Here is a 17,569-nt window from a genome sequence, read left to right as displayed (position 1 = left end):
TAAGGATGTCTTGAAAAGATACCGTAGACAATAATCACAATAGTGCTGGAAACCACGTTATAGATAGATAGTAGAAAGATAGAAATGTCAGTGGGACACAGCTCACATACACAGTAAAATGATTGGTTGCTGAATTAATTTGTCCTGATAATTTATATCAACTGAAATAAATTTTTAAAATGAAATGAAAAATGAAAAAAATGAAAAAAATGAAACTGAAATATCAGTATAAAAGAAAGATTTTAATATAATTAAAATAGATAATAATATAGACGACATTGCAAAAGATCTTGAAAAGGTGATAAGGATATTGTACACTGAGCTTTCTACTTTCTCTCTTACATGTGCACAATGATGAGGGTTCTCTCTAGGGAAATTGGGTTATATGACTTCTGATGCAAGAAGTAGCAACCTCCTGCTAAAGTCCCAGAGCAACAGGTCCATGCTGCACACATCTGGATTCCCTTTAGTCCAGTAGAGAATCGAGACTAGAGGATCCTTGCCTGTAAACGGCTTCATGGGGGAAAAAATCTGAATGACTGGAAGAGAAAACAAAACAGCATTGCCCAAATATTGATACACTAAATTTTTACATGGTCTGGAAGGTTTAGACAAGTTTTAAGCATTTGTTTGTCACCACACAAAGAAAATACAGTTGCACTAGGCCTCACACTGAGTGAGGGAACCTTTGGAAAATGCACATTTTTTTTTTGTTTTCCTGAAACTTCTCACTTCTGCTTTTAACAACATCAGTGGCTTTGATGTTTTTGAGCAAGTGGTGAGCCTGTTGAATTCAGAAATAGCTTCTCTGGCCAGTATGCATATGTTCAAGCGATTCTTCGTTGTGTATACTTTTTTTTAGTATCAGGCTTGACTTGCTCCGAACAGTGCAAAGGTAGCCTGCAAGTTCCCACCATCGAGGCTGAAGCATTTAAACCTACTTGCTGACTGATTCTGCAAGCTACGTTTTTCAGAAACATACAGATAAGGCACTCAGGAACAAAGGCACCTGCACAGTGTATAATATATATTTAATGTGTATTTATCACATATATTACAGCAGACAGTATATCCAGAATTATACTCACTTTTTTTTTTATAAAAAAATAACTCATATTATGGTAATGTGATAAAAATGTAACATAGTTTATACTATGTACTATAAAATGTAATATATTATAGTAGAAATAACATTTGTTTTTATTAACTTCATGTTTGTTTCATGTTATGTGTTTATGTATTTAAACTATTAACAGATAAAAGCATGACATCACATTACTTAATACATTTTTAAAAATTCTAAGTGTTGGCAAATAGGATGAATAAAACACTTCAGTCATGAAAACAAGAAAGAAGGCAAGAATGCATGCATGCATGCAAAAATGGAAGCAAGGAAATAAGCATGCGTGCAAAGAAAATATAAAAGAATATAAAAAATCATTCTCCTGCTGTATTCAGGTGGTCAGTGGAGAGTAATACGTAGCAGAAACTAAATTTAAATATTATATATTACCTCAACTAAATTAGATGAGCTGAGGTGAGACGGTTTGGTGCTTATGTTTCCACTTATAGCCTACACAGTATATAATTACAAAGTTTGGGCAGGATGCTTATTCATTTTTTTTTATATATATTAAACACACGTGTACAGTAAATGAAATGCATTATTTTTTAGATTTCACTTCTATGCCTATATTGTGACTTCATAACCTGTTGAATCTCAATCCTTGTTAGACGGTTAATCAAAAACGCTTCCGATACAAAAAAAAAGGACAGGTTTTATCAAGGTTGGAGTGTAAGAACTTTGTCTCTACAGAGCTCTGACTGCAACCTCAGTGAACACCTTTAGGATTGATGCATTGACTGTGTGCCAGGCCTCCCCACACGTCAGTTCACATACACTGATCAGGCATAACATTATGAACACTAAAAGGTGCCATGAATAACACGTTATCATCATGGCACCTGTTAGTGGGTGGGATATATTAGGCAGCAAGTGAACATTTTGTCCACAAAGTTGATGTGTAAGAAGCAGGAAAAATGGGCAAGTGTAAGGATTTGAGCGAGTTTGACAAGGGACAAATTGTGATAGCTAGATAACTGGATCAGAGCCTCTCCAAAACTGCTGCTCTGCAGTGGTCAGTATCTATCAAAAGTGCTCCAAGGAAGGTACAGTGGTGAACCGGTGACAGGGTCATGGGCGGCCATGATGCACGTGGGGAGTGAAGCAGTGTTTTGGCAGCAAAAAGAGAATCCAACACAATATTAAGCAGGTGGTCATAATGTTATGCCTGATCAGTGTGATCTTCAGTCACGCTTCAAAATCATGGAAAACCTTTCCAGTAAAGTGGAGGTTATTATAAAAGCAAAAGTGGGGACTAAATCAGAGACAGGATGTTCAAAAAGGACACACTGATATGATGGTCAGGTGTTCACAAACTTTTGATCGTATAGAGTTACACTAAAAATCCTCATTTGTGGAAATATTAGAATTACGAGGTTGGGCTCGGGAATGTCACCACAGTGACTTTATACGATGTCCACCTGGCTGGACCAGCAGACTGTAAGATTTTGTGGTCATTTTGTATTACAACTGTTCACTTCTTCTTTCATTAAGACAAAAATAAGCTGCGTGTACTTGATGACACACACATTAAAAAAGAGAAATAAATAAAACCAAAAGACGTTTTCACACGCCGTCCATTGATTTCTTGTGTCGGGGGGGGAGGGGGGGGTATGGGGGCAGACTGTTGCACCTGCAGGGGTAATTACCCGGTTTGTTTATGGTTCCTAGCTACGACTGAAACTAGATTAAGTAAATAGTTTGGCGGTACAGTAATTTTTGTGTACTGTTTGGCTCACTGGTACAGTAGTGAGGGGTTTATATAGCAGTGGTGACTTCTTTGTTACTTTTGTTTGAGGGGAATGCGACTGAAAAGCTCATTGTTTCAGGCTTCTTTTAATCTGGGGATTTGTAAGGAGACATAGCATACTGTGTGTGTGTGTGTGTGTGTGAGAGAGAGAGAGAGAGAGAGAGAGAGCGCGCATTCCCGGACACAGGGAGAAACTAGTTGTTCTGATAACACAACCCCCGGAGTTTTTCAAGACACCGTGAAGACCTCGCTTTCACTCCATTTTGTTCCAGTTAACATTAACATTTCTCAGGGCGATGAGCTACAGCCATCGAGCTCTTCTCGTCCTGGCACTGTTAGGGGTTTTGTCTGCGTTCATGTCGCTGATGTCGGCGAGTCTGATTTTCCAGCTGAACGCCGAGATGAAGGAGTCTGGATCCGCGGTGCCGGGGGAAATGTGGGCCGTGTTAAAGCCGCTCTGCGCCGTGCTTTCTGCGCTCTCTCTTACCCTCAACTCCAGCTCGGCCATCATCTGCCTGCTGCACTCACACTTCACCACCGAGATGTGGAGAGAACACACACACAGGTACAGGTATACACATACACACAGACACTGGAACATTTTCAGCTCCCTTCACTAAGGTTTCCAGTGTCTAAAATCTAGCCTGTGGTACAGACTTCAGATCATTTGTCACTGCACAAAGTCTCCCATAAAGAACCAGTGAAATTCCAGTACAGGATTAAACTTTGCACCCTGGAAACCCCACTGTGCAAGCTGTTTACACCTATAGGCAAACACACAGGCGCACTCATTTAGAAATTAAAAGAAATCAAACCTACTATTACAGTAAAGGGCAAAAAAAAGAAACAAAGGTGTGCCCTCAGCATAAAAAAAAGGTCAGTTTCATTACTAAGAATAGATCATTCATCGTTTATTTCAACCATGATCTTTAGGGTGTAGTTTCATAAATGTTTCCTTCATTTGCAAGTAACAAAATCAAACAGTGGAGATGTTGATGAAATCATGTTGAATTTATTTTCCTGTTAACTTTGCCTAATGTTTTTGATTGGTGTATTATTTCACAAATGTTATATTTTTAACTTCCATAATTAAAAAAAAAAAATTATTTAATTGTTTAATGATGTTTTCACCCAAAAAGTGACTGGAGTGAAATCTTTTGCACTTGACCTCTGTTTGTTCCTCCATCAGGGCTGAGTGGTTCTTGTCAGACAGCAGGGTCATTCGGCACGTCGCTATCGGCTTGTTTTGTGCCGGGATTTCTTTTTACCTGGGTGGTAAGTGCCATCAGTGTTAAAGCTAAAGCTCTGCAACAATAATACTTCTAGTCACAATAATTGAAAACAAACATTGTCAGATTTTAATACTACATTTACATGTAAAATCTCCAAAGAAATGTAAAATCCGTTAAAAAAAAACAAAAAACAAAAAAAAACAGTAACCCATTGTAATACAAGAGCACAGTACGGTTTAAAGCTACTTGAATATATTTACATACGACTGAGAATAATCCTTTCCTTCACACACTTGATAAAGCACTGTAATGGAGAACCTGGCAGAGCATTTGCATTCACTCTTCTCGAGGCTCTGTCATGTTGCCAAAGTCACAATTCAAGAGGCCGTCACACTCAGACAGAGTGAGGTTCACCTCTGGAATCCATTCAAGACACTCGTAACTGTAATTCATATCCCAGAATTCTGCTTTTCAGAAGTCTCTCTCATTATTCCAGGATCCACAGTTCTTCTTCTGCACAAACCAAAGAAATATACACATTAGCATTCAAAAGATGACAAATACAAAGTATCTGTACAGGATTTTCTTGTATTGGTCTGTTTTCCCTGTAAATGTTTCTATTTTCTCTGTACATTTACAGCCTTGTCCATTTACATGCTGCTGGTCTTTGAGATTGAGACAGGAATAGCCAGCGTGTGCGTGCTCTCCTCTGGTGTACTGGTGCTGCTGGTTCTAGTGGCTCATACACTGATCCGTGCTGCGTGCACATACAAACACTTTCACAACCCACACGTCAACACCGTGTACCAGAACGACCCTGAGAATAGCGCTGGCATCTGCACAGTAGCGTCAGAGCTCAGTCTCAGAGAAAAGACCACAAGACTACGCAGTGAAGACGGCATGAACCACCTGTTCACCTACACAGAACCCAAACAACAATACTCTGGTGAAAGAGAAGCTTATGGTGGGAGTGGACGCATACACAGGACCCTGTCTACTGAATCCAGTCTGCTTCAGACACACACAAAGCCCTGGAAAGGCATCAACAATGAGATGAGAACTGTGCTGACTCGCAAAGCTACAGGCAAAGACTCCACGCTAGTGTGAGCACCCTTACTATGAGAGGCTTTCAATAAAACTACTCCTTGTACTATTTTTTGCTACAGACTTGCTACTGTTCACTTCACCAAAATGTCAGATTAAGAAGTCTAATCAAACACTAAGAACACAGACTAAACAAATAAAAACAATAAAGCTTCATCCTACAATTACAAAATTGCATAGATACTGTTATCTGGTAAAGATCGTACTTGTAGGTCTCGTCACTTTTATTTTAAAATATTAAGTTTGTAGACTGTCCTTTTCAGTCCCCACAAATAATAACAATGCAACAACTAAATCTTATAACGTCTACTGATGAAGTGCAACTGGATTTAAAATCTTCTCATCTTAGGCAAAGTCATTGATTGTTAGATGCTTTGGATTTTGTCTTGAAAGGCTACATTATTTTAGCATTTTTATACTGTGTTGTAGACTATTTTTTATTCTGTAAAAATTGCTTTTTTTTTATAATGGATGGAATAATTTTAAAAGCAGCAAATGGACAAAGTGAGAGAAATCCTAATGTAGGCTATAGATTTTTTTTTTCCAAAACCAGAAGTATTTTATTTAAAAGTGTTTCTCTCTTTATATTTATCATCACCCTTAACAATTATTTGTCACATATTAAATATGTCTGATCTTGACCACTCTCTGATTACAGTTGCTTTCAGTGTTACTTCTAATAAGTAAAACTAACTTATGTTAACTACATACTTAAACATATGTTGATAGATTTTATTTCACATTAATGGATATAAAACATTCTTTATTTACAGTGAAAGAAGGAATGTTAGATCAGTGTACATTTCAAGTAGGAAACCAAACTGACAGGAGCGGAGCGGTCAAAAGATTACTAATGTAGGGCACAGCTTCTAGGATGTCAGTTAATACTGAAGAGATCACAACATTTGTGCAACATCAATAATTCCATATTCCTGTCAGTTGGCTCTTCTGCCATTTTAATTGCCAGAAAAAAAGGCACTCTCTCTTTTGATACATCTCTGATGCAAAATACTTAGAAACCAGGAAGGTCTGCTTAAAGTTGCAGTTTTATATTTGATTTTGTCACACAGCAATCAAAAAGATCAACCAAAAGCTGACAAAATGAATCATGAAACACTTCACTTTCCCTACCTTTTAGCTGAGTATCTATGTGACTGTGGTAAATAAATGAATACACTGCCATATAAACATAACTGTACACTCTCTACTAAACCTTACTTTCATTTAAAATAAAATTAAATAAAAAAAAAACAGTTGGATTTATTCACTGCCGGTCTAACTGTAGATCACATTGTGAGATTATTTCACATTGAATATAACTGATGTGATTTCTTAGGAGGCAGCACTAACCTTGCTTATAGTTTTCCATGCGTCATGATGATGAGGAAGAGTCATGTGGTGGAGGGTCACTGTGATTAGGTACACCACTAAAGCAGCATGCATTGGTAAAAAAAAAAATGCAACTCTAAAGGCTTTAATTGTCAAAAATTAAACATAAGAAGCATAAGAAAATCACACGATACTGGAACAGAATAAGCAAACAGCAAACACCATAATAAGTCGCACAAGTGAATACTAAAAAAATGCCTTTTGAAGACCAAAAACAAGCAAAACATATGTGCGTTACAGTGAAATGGTGTGATTATGTAAACTGATATTTCAAAAAGCCACAGTGAACCCGACCTCTACCTGCGTCCTTGAGTGCCGCTGATGTGTTCCTTCGTTGCAATGGCTTGCTTCAGCAATCCATCGATGTTTTTAAAATAGAGGCTGCTGTTGGCCATGCTTTTCACAGCACTGGAATAAAAACAAGCAAATTACATTTCACATTATTATCATCATTATTTACCATAGTTATATTGTCTTTGAGTGATAAATCTCTCACCTGCAGGCATACTCCACAGTATAGATTGCTCCTTGGCTTTGTTCTTCCCAGCTCTGCATGTCCGTCTATAGACAATTAAGTGACACAGACTGTTAAACAGCACAAAACCAACAGTTTGGAAGCAGTCGTCTGGCATGTCTGGAGTTCCCTGGTGAATAGATTTAAATTAAAGGACCGGTGATGTTCGGTGATTGGTTGTTGGCTTATGTGAGTGTATCTCAGTCAGGTTTTACACGCTGGTGATGAATCAACCTAACCTGCTCTCTCAGCTTTCATAAGCAGCAGGTGATATATGAGCTGGAGAGCTGTATCAAGTGCAGGGCACTCACTAACTTCTGCTTAAATAGTCTCCAAAGTTCTAAGAAAAGGACTGGGTCAACTGAATCAACAGTCTGGGCTGGAAATAAATCACTCAAGTTTCACTTCCTCATATTGTACTGTGCATTTTAATGACGGTTGATTTTGATTCCACAGAAATACACGCCTTTGATAACTGCAAATAATCTGATGTGGATGCCAAAAAATGACCGAGATCTATTTATCTCTGAAAAACGGAGAAGGTTTAGCCCTGCTAGCCCATTGATACCGTCTGTCCCTGTTCATAAGCCACTTCATGTCGATGTTTAAACAAGAACTGGACTAAAAATGCAGTAGAACCTTACCTTATGTTGCACCAGCTCGGGCAGTGACCTCCTCACGTGCTCCTGCAGGCGATACAGCGCTATAGAAGGTTCATTAGCCAACACGTACATACTCTCCGTGAACTTATCCGTCACTGCCAGAAAGAAAAGAAATGCTTTATTTTCTACAAGGAGCTCCTACGCCTCTGCATGATTTCTATAAATGCCACAGCTCGGACAATTACCAGAATAACCTGGTGTACAGACAGCACAGGACAGGGAACTAATATTGACATTAATAAATCCGGAACAAACGGACTTCCTTTGTTTATATAACACGCAGCCGGACAGAAAACACGACGATTTGGGCCACATTACCTCGCTTTACTTTCAATTGCATTTCCTGGTCGTCCATGTTTAAAAAAAAAAATGCAGATATTTTAATAGAAATAAAGTCTTATAGCTTATTTACGTCCATACAGTGTTCTGTTGTGGGATGTGCGATTACGTACGGAGTATGCACCGGAAATTTCGCTCGGCCTCCAACATCGATCCTAACAAACAGTTCCGACGTGTTGAGGGGAAAAAGCGCTTTCACTACAAGATGAAAAGAAAACCGCCCAAACTTCGCCAAATTTTATAATTAATTTATCTTTGTTATTTTTAAACAAAACGTGTTAGATGTGTAATATATGGGTCTACACTTACCGCTTTAAAATCCCGAGGTATTCATTAGTTTCACTTTTGTTGGCTAGTAAATCAGGAAATAAACAGAAATTGCTTTAAGACGCTGGAGCTACAGTTCCGGTAAGATAATGCTTTTATTTCTCTTATGTTCCTGTTTGGAATAAGTTTTCCAAAAGGTTTCTATTGCTTCCTGATTTCTCTTTGTGATACAGTTTTGTAACTAGTCGAGAGCCAAATGTACAGGATTTGATTTTTGTGTACTTTATTTATGAAGCAGATGTGATGAGAAAGCCGTGATGGAGAATGTAAGTGACGAGAGCGCGCTTCATCACTCCACCACCCTCACTAACAAACAGCGCGGGAACGAGCTCACAGTCCGACCCGCAACTCTAGACAGTAAGAGCTGCTCACAAATACCCAAAATACATCTGCAATACAAAGGAAAAAAAAATCACAATATTCAACCATTCATTTATTAATTTCATCAGTAAGCGTTTCATGCTGGTCAGGGTTAAAATAGATCTGGAAGCTAAAAAGAGGACTATAAGCAGGGACACACCCTGGATGGGACACTAGTCCATTGCAGGACATCATCCATACATCTAGGGTCAAGTCTTTATTTATTTATTTATTTATTTTAAATTTGGAGGAAACCGGAGAACGCTGGGGGGAAACAAACAAACAACAATAAAAAAAAAACAGAAGCGCTATACATGCAGTAACCTGAGCTAAGGATTAAACCAGAGACTGTAGATCTATGAGGCAGCAATTTTACACCACCACCCAATACACCAGCACGCCACTCACACTTGTATCTACATGTGTTATGAATACAGTATTTGTACATGCAATTTTTCCATTGATCATCGTATTTCACTTTCAGATGATTGTGTTATTTACAGGATTTTGTGTGCTGTCACATTTTTCCACATAATCGCATTACTGATATACTTTTATTTCATTTCATTTCATTGTCCGATCTATTTTCGGGTCACGGGGAGCCTGTGTGTATCTCAGGTGTCATCAGGCATCAAGGCAGGATACACCCTGGACGGAGTGCCAACCCATCGCAGGGCACACACACACATTCAGTCGCGCAATCACACACTACGGGCAATTTAGAGCAGGGGTGTCCAATCTTATCCGCAAAGGGCCAGTGTGGGTGCAGGTTTTCATTCCAACTGAGCAGAAGCCACACCTGAGTCTACTGAAAGCCAAGATCTCCTGATTAGCCAGTTAGAATCAGGTGTAGCTTCTGCTTGGTTGGAATGAAAACCTGCACCCACACCGGCCCTTTCTGGATAAGATTGGACACCCATGATTTAGAGACTCCAATCAGCTTAGAAGCATGTCTTTGGACTGTGGGAGGAAACACACCGATATACTTTTATACTCATGTCAAAAACACAATCTTATATGAGAATATAGAGAGCTGTCACACACACAATGTTTTTTTTTTTTTAATCCCCAGAGATCAGAGATTTCTATGTATGTGACTTTTACATAAAGAATAATTAATCAAAGGCTTTTTCACACTAATGGCAAATACAGATCACATGCAAGTGGTGACAGTGTGTAAAGTGGAATACGTGCTTTAATGTAGCCACTGATTTTAATTAAAATCAATGAACTAATATTACATTGAACTAAAATGAGAAGACACAGATATACTTGGTGATTTAACTCCTTAATGTCAAAGATTTGTGTGTGAAGCAATAAAATCATTATCACCCCATTATGGTGCCTTATTTTAAACTACACCATCACAACATCTTACATTACCAGTTGTGTACATGATCTATCTTCCTTAATTTCTTAGATTTGTCCATTCATCAACTGGCTGCCCATGGCGAAATCTCAAAAGTGAAGACACAACTTGCCAGTGGTAAGCAGGAATGTGTACTGGTGGTGTTTCTATATACAATGACAAACAATAATGCATTTTACATAAAAGAAAAAGCATAGACATGCTTGTTTTTGTTTGTTTGTTTTTTTTAGACAGTGCACTACTGAACAGTCAGGATGAACGAGGATTCACGCCACTGATGTGGGCAGCAGCATTTGGAGAGATTGAAATGGTCCAGTTTTTACTAGAGAAGGTGAATAAAGCTACATGGTGAGTAGAATACCAGTCTCTAGTGTTGTATATGTTACAAATCCAGTTGTGTCTTAAATCAGGGAGCTGATCCAAAAATGTTCGCACGGGAGCGAGAGAGTCCGTTATCCTTAGCCAGTGCTGGGGGATATGCTGACATCGTCGATATGATTTTAAAACATGACGTCGATGTGGATTCCTATGACTGGGTGAGGAGAAAATGAAAACAAAATGATATGAAAGTGTATTGTTGAATCTCAACATGAATAACTTTAATAAACGTTTATTTTTGTCACAGAACGGAGGAACTCCTCTTCTTTATGCCGTTCGTGGAAACCATATGAAATGTGTGCAAGCTCTATTAAGTAAGTTTAGAATGATATATATCATTTTTAAAGCAATATGTATACTTTTCTATAATCTTTGTTCACTCAACACTATTACTTTTCTATTTTTTTCCTTTTCCCTTCCAGTTCATGTATGTTTCTTTTATCACTCCTGTCATGGGTTGCCAGGAGCGCTTTTTCTAATTCTTTTTTTGTCAAGCAAACATTTCCTCTGGTGTTTGGCTCAAGTCAAAGTGATCCATGCGTTTTTTTTTATAATGCTGTTTATATTAGTTAATGAGTTGATGTTTAGTGTCATTCTGAGCCAAGAACAGGGTGAAAAAATGTTTTAATGACCTGTATTTGTAAATCAGAACCAAAAATGTGAGTTAATTTCCTGACTTCATATTTTATTTACACTCTCACCTGCCATCAGGAAACATTACATATAAAGAGATTTCAATATTAGAATTGTATTTCTTTTATTCTTACTAATACAATAAGCACAACTGTGTGTGTTTAGGACACGGAGCTGATATTACATTCGAAGCAGACTCTGGATACAGTCCAGTGGCACTTGCTATTGCTCTTGGCTACAAAAAAAGTAAGTATCCTTAATGCAATTCATCTATATATTTTTTCTTTTTGCTATATTTATTAATATACACCAATCAGGCATAACATTCTGAGTTATTAGGCAACAAGTGAACAAGTGAAGTTGATGTGTTAGAAGCAGGAAAAATGGGCAAGCGTAAGGATGAGAGCGAGTTTGACAAGGGCCAAATAATGATGGCTAGACGACCGGATAAGAGCATCTCCAAAACTGCAGCTCTTGTGGGGTGTTCCCGGTCTGCAGTGGTCAGTATCTATTAAAAGTGGTCCAAGGGAGGTACAGTGGTGAACCGGCAACAGGGTCATGGGCAGCCAAGGCTCATTGATGCATGTGGGGAGCGAAGGCTGGCTCTTGTGTTCCAACAAATGAGTTACTGTTGCTCAAATTGCTGAAGAAGTTAATGCTGGTTCTGATAGAAAGGTATCAGAATACACAGTGCATGACGGGTCAGGGCTTTTTGGCAGCAAAAGGGGGACCAACACAATATTAGGCAGGTGGTCATAATGTTATGCCTGATCGATGTATATTGCTAATAGACTGTTTGCCTGATTGCTACCTGACTAGCATATTTCTCAAATATCCTTTCCAGTGCAAAAGCTGCTTGAGGATCACATACTGCACCTGCTTCGATGATCACACATGACAACAAGAGTCACTACTATCTTTTTGAAAGCTTCTCTTTGTGTACCTTTATAATAAAATGTCGCTATAAACCTCTCTTAGTTAAAGCCATTTATTAAAAAAAATATATTGGTGAAGAAATGAATACACTTGATCCTTAATGGATAAAATGAATACCAAAGAAAAATGTCCATCTTTGCACAAAGAGTGTAAGAGAGTCAGGTAATCTGTCTGTCACAGCGACGTGTTGCCTGTTTGCGTTCTGGTTTTCTCATTGGATCTCTTTTCCAAACATCAAGAAGCTCGTTCTCCCAGGATGTCCAGAGAGTAAACTATTATTCTTCCAAAAAAGTCTGTACTGTTTTCAAATACTATTTTAAGCTTCTGCACCAGTGGGGCATTTTGAATGGGAAAGCTGTGGGTGAGGGATTAAGGCCATAATATCAGCATGGGACGAGTGAAAGATGTTCACTTTCTGGCAATGAACCAATATCAGCGACTGGGTAACTTTATATAATTTAAATATAAGAAGTAAGAATGTGATTAAAGGAACAGTTCAGCTTCTTTTAAGCCATATACAGGTATCAAGTAATAAAAGTCACTTCCACCCTAATTACTTTCTATAAAATTAGGATACAGGAATTCACAGCACCATGATTCCCAGAGGAACAAGATGAAAATTACATTCAAATATACATGGATACACTTCTCACCTAAGTACATGAATAAATCTCTGGAACCTTTTATTAAAGGATATTTGCAAGGCGTTGTTGTCTTCTGGATAGAAGTCCATAATGTGTTCCAGATTCCCGTTTTTATTACAGCCTGGGACAGAGACAGTGAGGGAAAAAAAACATTAAAATTTACCAGGAAAGCCCAAGTATTTGTATAGAGTCCAGTATAATATGACTTGGAGGACTGTGTCAGCAATTTTTGTCTTTTAACATAGAGAGAGAGAATATTTGCAAAGTGCTGTGGTATAACACTTAAGAGCATGCTGCCTGGATAAGCTTTATTTTTTACTTAGTATTCTGTTGCACAAACTATTGGTCCTACTGGGAAAACTACCAAGAAAGGACCATTTACAAAAATATGTATTTCACATGCAGTACTGCAACTTGTGAGACTTAATGGCTCATGTCGAAAGTGTGTGTTTAAACACTGAGTCCTGGATTGCTTTAGACTATAAATGTTTTGTAATAAATGTAGCGTATTCTGACAGAGACCTTCTAACTTGCAAGATTTGCCTGAGAATCCTCCCTGGAACTGCAGTTTGAGCTCAGACATCCTGACAGGCACGGGAAACTCCAGGAGCACCCACTGACACTCTCCCTGTGGAAAAAGAAGAGAAAATGACAAAAATACTTCACTGACATGTATTCTAAAGATTAGCATCTATATTTCTTGTGTTGTTAATGACTATGTATATAACTCAATCTTAGATTATATAGAAAGAGTCCTAAGCTACTTTGAAAAACTACTGTATGCACTATATTGCCAAAAGTTTTGGGACACCCCTCTAAATCACTGAATTCAGGTGTTAAGATTGGCCCCTTAGTTCCAGTGAAAGGAACTTTTAATGCTTCAGCTTAAGACATTTTGGGCAATTTCATGCTCCCAACTTTGTGGGAACAGTTTGGGGATGACCCCTTCCTGTTCCAACATGACTGCACACCAGTGCACAAAGCAAGGTCCATAAAGACATGAATGAGCGAGTTTGGTGTGAAGGAACTCAACCCGACAGAACATCTTTGGGATCAATTAGAGCGGAGACTATGAGCCAGGCCTTCTCGTCAGTGCCTGACCTCACAAATGCGCTTCTAAAGGAATGGTCAAAGATTCCCATAAACACATTCCTAAGCTTTGTGGAAAGCCTTCCCAGAAGAGTTGAAGCTGTTATAACTGCAAAGGGCAGACCAACTCCATATTACATTCACATGCATGTAAAGGCAGACGTCCCAGGTTTGGAATGGCTCGCAGTCTCCACTCTATTTCATCCCAAAGGTGTTCTAACAGGTTGAGGTCAGGACTCTGTGCAGGCCAGTCAAGTTCCTCCACAACAAACTCACTCAAATTCAATGCTCTGAGGGGGTGTCCCAAAACTTTTGGCAATATAGTGTATGTTATGACAATTGCATGGCACTTATTGTAACTGAGTATTTACTACATATTTAACATGTTGCTCTGGAATGTGCAGCTCAAGACTTTAGTGAAAGCTCAAACTAAGCAGCATCAATTCACTGAAAGACAGGAAATTAATTAAAGGAAAAAGCCGACCTAAATGACTGAACGCACATTAAGCTCTATGACAATCTTCAGAGGCATCCTAGATTTATTTGGTAATGAACGTTTTGATTTAAATTTCTTTAGAAATTCTGTAGATGGACTGGTCTGTTCTTGCTTTGGTTCACAGTTTCTTTACATGACCCACAATGTTGTTTGTTTATGTGCTGACAATAGTGCAATAGGAATCTCTACCTTAATAATGTGCAATTGCAGCGTGTTAGTACTTTAGTTTGTTCCTTATCTGTATATATTGTGCTAAAACAGATCAGCTTCCAAATCTTCAGAATTGTTAAACATCACAAATGTTTTGGAGGTTCAGGGTGATGCTTTCCTATTACAGTACCAAACTCTCATGTGACTCAGTCTTCTTCTTCTTTCGGCTTTTCCCTTCAGGGGTCGCCACAGCGAATCATCTCTCTCCACCTATCCCTATCTTCTGCATCCTCAACACTTGCCCCCACTAGCTTCATATCCTCATTTATTAGATCCATATACCTCTTCCTTGGCCTTCCTCTTTGCCTCCTGCCTGGCAGCTCCATTTTTAACATTCTCCTATCAATATACTCACTCTCCCTCCTCTGAACATGTCCAAACCATCTTAATCTGGCCTCTCTAACTTTGTCCCCCAAACATCCAACATGAGCTGTCCCTCTGATGTACTCGTTCCTAATCCTGTCCAACCTTGTCACTCCCAGAGAGAACCTCAACATCGTCAGCTCTGCTACCTCCATCTCTGCCTCCTGTCTCTGACTCAGTGACACTGTCTCTAAACCATACAGCATGGCCGGTCTCACCACTGTCCTGTACACCTTCCCCTTGATTCTCGCTGATATTCTTCTATCACACAGAACTCCCGACACCTTTCTCCACCCATTCCAACCTGCCTGCACTCGCTTCTTTACCTCTTTCCCACACTCTCCATTACTCTGGACTGTTGATCCCAAGTACTTAAATTCCTGTAACTTCTTCACCTCTTCACCCTGTAATCTTACTGTTCCACTTCCCTCCCTTTCATTCACACACATGTACTTAGTCTTACTATGACTGACTCTCACGTGACTCTAAACACTGTATTAAGGGGGGGGGGGGCAAATGAATGTACATACCTAAAACAACATACAGATCATTCAGTGCAAATAACACACACACACACACACACACACACACACACACACTACTACATACCTGGTCAGAGTTCCAGCAGGTCTCTTCACTGGAATCAAACATGAACTTTTTTCCAAACTGCTTGACATCTCTGTTTAAAACGGAGCTCACCCTGTCAAACACACAATACCCTATTTCAGACACAGAGATGTGCTCAAAACACACATTATTTTACTGAAACTTTAACAATGAATGAACCACGTCTTTACCTGCTCTGTGTGTTACTACATATCAGTGATACAGCCATGTTGAAATCATGTATTGCCAACTGCCGAAAAGCAGGATGGCATTTTCTTTACGACATTTTAGTAACTATTACAACTAACCACTAGATGGCAGCATCTCACATTTGTTGACGAAACTTGGCCAGAATCTTAAACATGCTACATCTGTAAAGAATATTGATTACTAAAACATTGAAATTCCCAAATCATGATGATCAAAGTTATTATTAGGCTTTTATACTTTAGTGTCTTTAATTAAAAGGGTCCAATTCAAACTTTATAAACTGAATAGAATAAATAAAGTCAGATCAGATTGTCTGTATTTGTCACATATACATTACTGCACAGTCAAATTCTTTCTTCAGAGATCCTATCATTGGACGGTTGGGGTCACAGCGCAGGGTCAGCCATGATATGGTTGTGGGCCATGCTCAAGGGCCCAACAGTGGCAGCTCGGCGGTGCTGGGGCTTGAACCCTAATCTTCCTGTCAAAGACCCAGAGCCACTTAAGCTACCACCGACCACTGTGCCCCATATGAATAAAATATGTTCTGTCTGTGGAAAAGCTTTATGCCTCCAATACATAATAATATTAATTCGTTTGTTTCAGCACAGTGGCTTAGTGGTTAGCACTATCGCCTCACAGCAAGAAGGTCCTGGGATCGAGTCCCAGGTTCAAACAGGTAGGGGCCTTTCTGTGTAGAGTTTGCATGTTCTCCCTGTACCTGTGTGGGTTTACTCCAGGTACTCTGGTTTCCTCCCACAGTCCAAAAACATATACATCAGGTTGATTGGTAATTCTAAATTGCCCATAGGAGTGAGTGTGTGTGGTTGTCTGTCTATATGTGGCCCTGTGATGGACTGGCGACCTGTCCAGGGTGTACCCCTGCCTTTTGCCTTATGTGCACTGGGATAGGCTCCAGCAGACCCCCGTGACCCTCATTAGGATTAAGCGGGTATAGACGATGGATGGATGTTTAGTAACTGCTTTATCCTGGTCAGAGTCATTGTGAACCTAGAGCATATATCTATCACAGGGCACCATGTACACCTGCTGTAAGACCTACAGGCAATTTAGTATAACCAATCTATCCACTGAAGATGTTTTTTGGGTGGTGAAAGTAAATCAGGGAACCTGGAGGAAGCCCATACAGACACAGGGAGAACATGCAACATTCCACAGACAATACCATGAGCTCCATACCATATCAAGGACCGTGGAGCTGTGATGTGGCACTGCTTCCTAACTGTGCCACTATGTCGCCCTTTTAAAGCCATTTATGTTGTAAAAGATATCCTTTAAAATAGGGTATCTCCTTTCCAATTCCATGTTTCTTCTAAAACATTTTATCTGATCTTTAAAGGTAAGGTAGGTAAGGCTTGCTTTAAAACAAAACCCAGTTCTCACCAATGCCAAATAAAGCTACTAGTGTGGTAGGTGTTATTGCGCAGCCCACAAACTGTGACTGGGTATAAAATGTGTCTTCACTAAACTGGTCTAATCTGAGACATAGTCAGGAGGTAATGTATGCGTCACTTTGGCTTCATGGCCTTGCATTTGTCACAGTTAGGGCTCATTTCTGGGTGTATTTTTAGATCGCTACATTAATTCGGAGTGGAGAGTGACAAGCGGACATGGTGGAGGAGTGCACCTGTCAGAGAGTGACATTTAATAGGGCTAAGCCCAACTCCTGTTCCCAAACAGATTTGATGTTATGCAAAAGAATGCTTTTCAGCCATCATGTAAGATTATATATAATAGTTACTGGTCAAGTGAGCATAAAAGAATATGTTAATAGAGTTATAATCAGGAACACTTATTAGAGTAAAAAATTGACA

At 39.1% G+C, this 17,569-nt stretch overlaps 4 protein-coding genes across 7 annotated transcripts; 2 read left to right on the top strand and 2 right to left on the bottom strand.

Moving 5' to 3' along the window:
• Window positions 1-2,986: 2,986 nt before the first annotated feature.
• Window positions 2,987-6,402, top strand: tmem221 (transmembrane protein 221). Its single transcript, XM_058401192.1, has 3 exons — window positions 2,987-3,438; window positions 4,063-4,148; window positions 4,746-6,402. The coding sequence occupies exons 1-3, from the start codon at window positions 3,170-3,172 to the stop codon at window positions 5,210-5,212; spliced, it is 822 nt and encodes a 273-aa protein (XP_058257175.1). The 5' UTR covers window positions 2,987-3,169; the 3' UTR covers window positions 5,213-6,402.
• borcs8 (BLOC-1 related complex subunit 8) lies at window positions 3,870-8,564 on the bottom strand. Of its 4 annotated transcripts, XM_058401197.1 has the most exons (6): window positions 8,093-8,234; window positions 7,757-7,869; window positions 7,095-7,159; window positions 6,899-7,006; window positions 6,560-6,636; window positions 3,870-4,618 (listed from the first exon to the last, which is right to left on the bottom strand). In XM_058401197.1, the coding sequence occupies exons 1-5, from the start codon at window positions 8,127-8,129 to the stop codon at window positions 6,582-6,584; spliced, it is 378 nt and encodes a 125-aa protein (XP_058257180.1). In that variant the 5' UTR covers window positions 8,130-8,234; the 3' UTR covers window positions 3,870-4,618; window positions 6,560-6,581. The 4 variants fall into 4 exon arrangements, with proteins under 4 accessions (XP_058257180.1, XP_058257181.1, XP_058257179.1 ...); XM_058401198.1 differs by lacking the exons at window positions 6,560-6,636; window positions 8,093-8,234 and adding an exon at window positions 8,423-8,564; XM_058401196.1 differs by lacking the exon at window positions 6,560-6,636 and having other exon boundaries at window positions 8,227-8,353.
• Window positions 8,565-8,681: 117 nt separating this feature from the next.
• rfxank (regulatory factor X-associated ankyrin-containing protein) lies at window positions 8,682-12,160 on the top strand. Its single transcript, XM_058401193.1, has 7 exons — window positions 8,682-8,797; window positions 10,221-10,286; window positions 10,400-10,500; window positions 10,580-10,705; window positions 10,795-10,861; window positions 11,346-11,426; window positions 12,025-12,160. The coding sequence occupies exons 1-7, from the start codon at window positions 8,698-8,700 to the stop codon at window positions 12,066-12,068; spliced, it is 585 nt and encodes a 194-aa protein (XP_058257176.1). The 5' UTR covers window positions 8,682-8,697; the 3' UTR covers window positions 12,069-12,160.
• Window positions 12,161-12,332: 172 nt separating this feature from the next.
• On the bottom strand, window positions 12,333-15,804 carry nr2c2ap (nuclear receptor 2C2-associated protein). The gene is made up of 5 exons (XM_058401194.1): window positions 15,716-15,804; window positions 15,528-15,618; window positions 13,283-13,388; window positions 12,814-12,881; window positions 12,333-12,473 (listed from the first exon to the last, which is right to left on the bottom strand). The coding sequence occupies exons 1-5, from the start codon at window positions 15,751-15,753 to the stop codon at window positions 12,351-12,353; spliced, it is 426 nt and encodes a 141-aa protein (XP_058257177.1). The 5' UTR covers window positions 15,754-15,804; the 3' UTR covers window positions 12,333-12,350.
• Between the last annotated feature and the right edge of the window lie 1,765 nt (window positions 15,805-17,569).

The sequence above is a fragment of the Hemibagrus wyckioides genome, linkage group LG10 (assembly GCF_019097595.1).
Source record: "Hemibagrus wyckioides isolate EC202008001 linkage group LG10, SWU_Hwy_1.0, whole genome shotgun sequence".
In the NCBI taxonomy this organism is placed as follows: Eukaryota; Metazoa; Chordata; class Actinopteri; order Siluriformes; family Bagridae; genus Hemibagrus; species Hemibagrus wyckioides.
The sequence above is the reverse complement of the archived record's forward strand: the minus strand, read 5'-3'. Positions and strand labels throughout refer to the sequence as shown.